This window comes from Ruditapes philippinarum, unplaced genomic scaffold, assembly GCF_026571515.1.
Source record: "Ruditapes philippinarum isolate M1 unplaced genomic scaffold, ASM2657151v2 ctg633_1_1_1_1, whole genome shotgun sequence".
Lineage (NCBI taxonomy): Eukaryota > Metazoa > Mollusca > Bivalvia > Venerida > Veneridae > Ruditapes > Ruditapes philippinarum.
The window spans coordinates 224,377-231,715 of NW_026861215.1; the positions used below are offsets into that span (position 1 = coordinate 224,377).

Below are 7,339 nucleotides of genomic sequence, written 5' to 3' on the forward strand. Positions count from 1 at the left end.
TTTATAATAAAGTACTTTACATATTTCTCAATCCCTAAAAAATTTGCCTTACCATAATTACCTTTATCATGTATTCGTGCCCTTAAAACTGGTAATGCAGGGTCGTGCATGTATTTTGATGTCACGACTCATTTGTGTTATACAAAATAGTGTTGAGACAAGCTAAATGTTTGTGTTACACTATTGACACGTCAATAAGAAATAATTTTATTTTTGAATTTAAATATTTATTTTGTGTATATGATAGAATATAATATTTGTGTTACTAAGGTTCATAACAGAATTTATTGAACTTGTTGAATAAAATAATATTTTGCTTGCCAGAGGCTTGTATAATATAATTTCATTCAATTAGTTTAATAAATTCAGTATTGAACCACCACTCATTCCATATCTTCTATAATATTCATCATAAACCACATTTGATTAAAATTTCTAGTATACATTTTTCTAAACATACATTTCCTATTGCTGACTAGAAGACAAGACAGATAAGAAAATTTGCTTCATATTTTATTTAAGTCATTCCAGGACTTAGGGAGCTGTATAAAAGTTTTGTATCGTAGTTTGGGGACCTTTCTATTGAAAATGTGTCAGAGTTAAATCGTATACAAATCATGCATGTACAGTGTGTTAACTGGAGTGGGGGTATTAGTTACCCGCACTCAGAACATGCCCACTGACTGGCTCTTTTTTGCTGGAGAAAAGGATAGCGATAGAAATATCACATTCAGATGCTCGTTCATTGGTTACTTTTTTCTGGGGTTTCATATTGTGACATCAGGGAATAAGTTTTTATTTTTGTCTATGATACAAAAGAGAAAGAACATTAAAACACTCGGCAATATGATTAATACTCCGGGGCTATGCCCCCTCGTACAAATCAGATAGCCTCGTGTTTCGATACTCTTTCTATTACATACCTGGATGGTGTTTCCTTGTCTATCAACGACTCTCGCTAGGGTAAATGTAATATCAGCATCAGTGGCTGAGGAGAACCACTTGTAACCGTAAAGTTTGTACGTACCATCACTCTGTTCTACAGCCACTGTTTCTGTACCATTAGCTAACATAGAAGGTCCAAGAACAACATAATTTATATCCTCAAAATCTATTGATGCATAATTATAATTTGTCTTTATTGATTTTTTAGCCAATCAGAGAAACACATTTAAAAAGCTATTTATAGAGAATACAATAAAATCATTTATGCACACTGACTTCAGTACTGGCCACCTAATGAAATATCATTCCCTTCTATGGAATGAATCAGAATCAAAGATACCACTTAAAACCCACATGGTAGATCAATTGCAGGGTTATTGACTAAGCAATAGATCTCATAGCAGTTAACTTCTATTTTTTCCTGCATCAACAAATGAAAATATAACAGATTAGTATAGCAGACATGCACTTCAGTATAAGTTTATTAAGAACATACCAACATCTGAGCCACCACGTTTTTCTGTCATCCATTGCCCAGAGGTCCAAAACAGGGCAGGATCCCTACTGGTCAGTCTAGGGTAAGCCTTGTCCATTAACCAGGGTGCTTCCTCCTTCAAACCCTACACACATTACAAAAACATCAGACAATTAAACAAGCACTACTTTCAAATGCAATTAGTAAATAAGCAATACTTAAGATGCAATTTGTAAACCTCATAAATAGTAAGAGAAATTACTTAATCTCTCTTTTCAGACTTTAGGTGGACCTACACAAACTTATTTAAATCCTAACCCCTGTATATTCAGGTAATGAACTTCATGTTAAATGTTGAGTTCTGCTTAAGCCAATGCTAGGGGCAGCTGACAGTAGCTTTCACTTTCTAGTACCCTCAATATGAACAGATTTAATCAAAAAGAATTCTGAAACATTTTAATTTTCTTCAGGAATTCTTTTTCCTCAATTCTATGTGCTTCAAATTTTGAATTTTTCAATTCAGTGTTTAGGGATTTAAACATCAAAATCCTTAGATAAAACAGCAAACTTTACCGAAGTGTCACACCAAGGCTGGGTTGAAGACAAAAGTTCTCCCTATTCTTCAAAAGGTCGAGCTCAAAATTAATTGTTAAAAAATCATATCAAAACCTCTCCTTAAAGTCAAATAACATAAACAGTAATAAAGATATCAGGAGTTAAGAAAACTTAACCTCAATTATTTTAGCAGCACCATCCGTCATTGCCAGGGGACAAGAATACAGCCCAGAACTTGGTGTATTAAGATAATTCTTCACCAAACCATATAAACGGCTGAAATAAAGATACATGTAGAAAAAATGCTTGGATATGTTCACAATAAAGGTATGAAAATTGCAGACTTATCTAAACATCTATTAAAGTTTGTTTACTATGAGAATTCCAAATTTTGTATACAATGATTCCATAACAGTTTCAGAGATATATAAAAACATTGAGTTTTGAAAAGAAGGGTTTTATTTATCATAAATTGTACCAGCATTTAAAATTGAATCTTCTGTCTGCTCACAATCTCTTTTATTTTTCTATTCAAAATTTGTCTACTGGTTTATGGGTTACGAGCTCAGATGTAGAGTAAATGTATTTGAGATTCCTTCCTTCTAACTTCCTCATGTTCTATCATTAATGTTTTTAAAATATAATATTTCTCCATAGTAAATATAGTACTATGTTCAAGACAATAAGTGGTTCTTTGGCATCTCATATTATCAAAGGTAACCTTCTTCATCAGATAGCCACTTAAAATCACAACACAAAAATTTCTTGCATGTAAGACAGAATTTTCTACCATTTACACTGGTGCTGGAAAATGTCATTCTGTCACCATCATAAATGAGTTACATGGTTTGAAAATAAAGCAATGTCAATCTGCTGTTATGTATTAAGTTGTAATTTTATATGCTACTATAAATCCATTACGTATTGATATAAATTTAAAAACAAGAGGGCCATGATGGCCCTGAGGTCGCTCACCTGTATATAGCCCCCCCCCCCGGCCCAATTTTTACCCAAGGGCTTTTATTTGTTTATTTGAACAGACTTGGTAGACACCCATAAGAAGATGTTTCATGCAAAACATCTAAGTTCTAGCTCATTGGGTTTTTTAAAAGAAGATTTTTTAAGTTTTTACTATACACATAGAGTAAAAAACAATGACACCCCTCGGGCAGGGCCAGTTTTGACCCCTGGGCTTTTATTTGAACAAACTTTGTAGATATTTACTTAAAGATGTTGCATGCTTAATATCTAAACTCTAGTTATTTGGGTTTTTTCAAAGAAGATTTTTAAGTTTTTGCTATGTATATAAGGAAAATCAATGACCCCCGGGGCGGGGCCAGTTTTGACCCCAGGGCTTTTATTTGAACATACTTGGTAGACACCCATTAGAACATGTCTCATGCTAAATATCTTAGCTCTAGCTCTTTGGTTCTTTAAAAGAAGATTTTATAAGTTTTTACTATATGCATATAAGGAAAATCAATGACCCTTGGGGAGGGGCCAATTTGGACCCCAGGGGTTTTATTTGAACAAACTTGGTAGACATTCACTAGAAGATGTTTCATGCCAAATATATAAGCTTTAGCTCTTACAGTTCTTTAAAAGAACATTTTTTAAGTTTTTACTATATGCATATAGGGAAAATCAATGACCCCCTGGGGCGGGGCCAATTTTGACCCCAGGGCTTTTATTTGAACAAACTTGGTAGACATTTACTAGAAGATGTTTTATGCCAAATATCTAAGCTCTAGCTCTTACGGTTCTTTAAAAGAAGATTTTTTAAGTTTAAACTATATGCATATAGGGAAAATCAATTACCCCCCAGGGCGGGGCCAATTTTGACCCCAGGGCTTTTATTTGAACAAACTTGGTAGACATTCACTAGAAGATGTTTCATGCCAAATATCTAAGCTCTAGCTCTTTGGGTTCTTTAAAAGAAGATTTTTTAAGTTTTTTACTTTATGCATATAGGGAAAATCAATGACCCCCTGGGGCGGGGCCAATTTTGACCCCAGGGCTTTTATTTGAACAAACTTGGTAGACATTCACTAGAAGATGTTTCATGCCAAATATCTAAGCTCTAGCTCTTACAGTTCTTTAAAGGAAGATTTTTTAAGTGTTTACTATATGCATATAGGGAAAATCAATGACCCCCCGGGGCGGGGCCAATTTTGACCCCAGGGCTTTTATTTGAACAAACTTGGTAGACACTCACTAGAAGATGTTCCATGCCAAAAATCTTAGCTCTAGCTCTTACAGTTCTTTAAAAGAAGATCTTTTAAGTTTTTACTATATGCATATAGGGAAAATCAATGACCCCCCGGGGGCGGGGCCAATTTTGACCCCAGGGCTTTTATTTGAACAAACTTGGTAGACACTCATTAGAAGATGTTTCATGCCAAATATCTAAGCTCTAGCTCTTAGGGTTGTTTAAAAGAAGATATTTAAAGATTTTTCTTTCGGTTGCCATGGCAACCAGAGTTCTGCATGGAATTAAATTCTTTGAACAATTTTTAAAGGTGACCACCAAAGGAACATTCCTGTGAAGTTTGGATGAAATTGGCTCAGTGGTTTATGAGGAGATGTCATTTAAAGCAAAAGTTTACGGACGGACGACGGACGACGGACGGACGACGGACGGACGGACGGACGGACGCCGGACGAAAAGCGATCACAAAAGCTCACCCTGTCACTTTGTGACAGGTGAGCTAAAAATCAACCAATTATTGTTATGTTTGCAAGAAAAAGATTCACACTTGACAGCAATACAGGTGGGATTATCTGGCTCTAGGGAAGCTGTTTAGATGTACTAAGACTCGGCCTATAACTTTCTAGCTGGAAATTACCATTTGTTCTGGTAGCCAGTGTAAGCTTCTTATACTATATATCAGCCAACAAAAAAAACATCATGTGACCGTTACAGTGTTAAAGTAACATCTAAGAACCAAACCAAAAGTACATAAAGAAATTAAGGAAGCTATCTAGCTAGCTAACATAACGTTGGTGGTTCGACTCAGGCTTGTGCCTGAAATAATGCATAGAGGGTCATATGAGGTCTTCCTACACCAGTAAAGCTGGAAAGTTATCATAAGACTTGTAGTGTTGATGCGACGTAAAACCCAACAAACAAACCAAAAAAAAACAAACAAAAAAATAGATAAAGAAATAAATTTTACCTGTACTCATCATATTTCCTTTCATAAGATATAGCTATAAGACCTTCTTCAGCAGAGATGTCATGCATCTTTCTCCATGCCGGCCCTGTTACCAGCTTATCCACAAGTTTTCCCCAGCCTTTAATATATGTATCAGTAACAACTGGTTAGTTGATTAGTTAACCTTGCTTAATTATTCAACAAAATTGAAATTTGTAATATTGTTAAGTTCTCTAAATTGTATGTTATTTGAAAGGGTATTGAAAATCTAACTACTAAAGGTAAAGAGAAAAAAGTCATCATTCTTTAGAGATAATGAAATTGATTTATCCGGGAAAAAGGTAAAGTTAGGTGTAAATCTTTGAAGTATAATCTATGTTCTGCATTGAAGTCTGTTTTAAAATACTTCATATATGTCAAATTAGAAAAAGACATTTAACTTTTAAATTCACTTTCAAATAAAAAATTTGAAAAGATTACATTGTGTAAGTACATAACAATGTGCATAAATTTATTTCGAACAAAAACTCATTTCATCATCATGAACTGTTACTTTCTAACACCAGACATCCTTAAATAAATTAACAATCTGTAAGATGCCATGAATTTATAAGACCATCAAGAAAATAAGGATAGAAAATTGGTACCTGTGAATTTTTCAACATATGGCTGTTCCTTTTCACATTGTAAACTGAGATCGTACATCTCCGTGGCAACTCTCTCACCAAATCTAACTAAATCTGCTTCTATATCTACCAATACCTACAAACCAATCTGATGAAATCAATGTCTAAATGAAATTATATATATATGTATATAATTATGCTTATAAAACAATTTTCAAACATTGAAGAATATGTAAAATATTTACTTCAAATATTTGTACATATTATATGTAATCATAAAAATATATGCATTCATTTCTTATTGGAAAAATAGACTTAGTCTTTAAAGAAAATAAATTTTCTATTACCTCCCTTTATTTAACTAAAATGTTAAATTTGGTAATATCTTTATAAATAATGCTTTTTGGAACTTACAAAATTGTTAAATCTTAATTTGAGCATCATATTTATGATATAAAACCATAATAAAATTGTGTTACAGGATCTTTAATGTCAAACTCTCTTGATCCTATAGTGATGTTGTATAATTAATAATGAAAGAACAGATTTCATACATAAAGTTTAACAATGCATTTTCTTTTTTATCAATGATTATACACTGATTTTGATATGATCATTTTTCCTAAAAAAAGGCTAATATCACAATGAAACTTACAAATGTCTAAAGTCCAATATGCTTAGCATTATCAAGTGTCAATAATTTTAGAAAAAAATGTGTAGTTTTAAAAATTTTACGAAATGAGATACAAGATTAATCATTTACAGACTTACCTTTTGTGGTACATATCTCTTTAAATAGGACTGGAGTAAAGCATCTTCAAGGTACTGGTTCCCAAGTACAGGCGCCTCTTGCACAAAGGTTCCTAGCCTTGCTCTTGCAAATGGGAAATCAAACTCTCTAACAGCCCCTTCAAATGATGAAGCCTGCGTGTGCTGGTCTCTGGAAGAGCCATTATGAATTGTCCTACTATGATGGGCTATAAGTGCCAGTGGATTTGAGGTCTGATGCAAAGTGAATAATTTCCTAACACAAGCTTGTTTGATTCTGCTTACAATCATTTTGCCGTCACTATAATGATCTTGTCATTTACTCATAGTATTCAAAACTTGGCTGAAAGAAAAAAATCAGAGTTAGTTGCTAATTAAATTCTATACACATGTAAGTCTACATTACAATAGGCAATTATTGGCCTTTTTGGAAAAACATGCATAGTGGACCCTGGAAGATGTTAAAATTATATTAGCGTACTTGCTTAGAAGGGACTGCTGCTCCCCATCCACCCAAAACCACTGCTTTTAAGTTTTTAACATATTTCTTTCTAGCAGTACAAAAAATTCAGAATAAATAACACCTACTTACAGAATAAAAGCAAAGTTATGGAAGCGTATTCACCCTTTGTTTTAGGGTCCATATTATGGACTAGATTCTATCCAAACCTCGTTTTTAATATTATAAAGAAAAACAACATTCATTACTCAGTTCTGATACAGGTAAACAATAAACAGTACTTCAAGGCTGAACACCAAGTCAAAGCCAGAACAAACAGCATTTATATTTAGAATGGTCCACATTACCTACAAGA

General features: G+C 33.5%; 1 protein-coding gene across 3 annotated transcripts in view; it reads right to left on the reverse strand.

Annotated features, from left to right (window-relative positions):
* LOC132714913 (acyl-CoA dehydrogenase family member 11-like) overlaps positions 1–6,868 on the reverse strand; it is a 33,661-nt gene extending 26,793 nt beyond the window's left edge. Inside the window, exons 1-6 of one of the 3 annotated variants that reach the window (XM_060697838.1) lie at positions 6,528–6,868; positions 5,778–5,892; positions 5,152–5,269; positions 2,152–2,251; positions 1,442–1,565; positions 924–1,066 (exon numbers count right to left, since the gene is read on the reverse strand). In XM_060697838.1, coding sequence (XP_060553821.1) covers positions 924–1,066; positions 1,442–1,565; positions 2,152–2,251; positions 5,152–5,269; positions 5,778–5,892; positions 6,528–6,815 — 888 coding nt within the window. In that variant the 5' untranslated portion in view covers positions 6,816–6,868. The remainder of the gene's footprint in view (positions 1–923; positions 1,067–1,441; positions 1,566–2,151; positions 2,252–5,151; positions 5,270–5,777; positions 5,893–6,527) is intronic. The other 2 variants (XM_060697836.1, XM_060697839.1) reach the window with 2 other exon arrangements.
* Between the last annotated feature and the right edge of the window lie 471 nt (positions 6,869–7,339).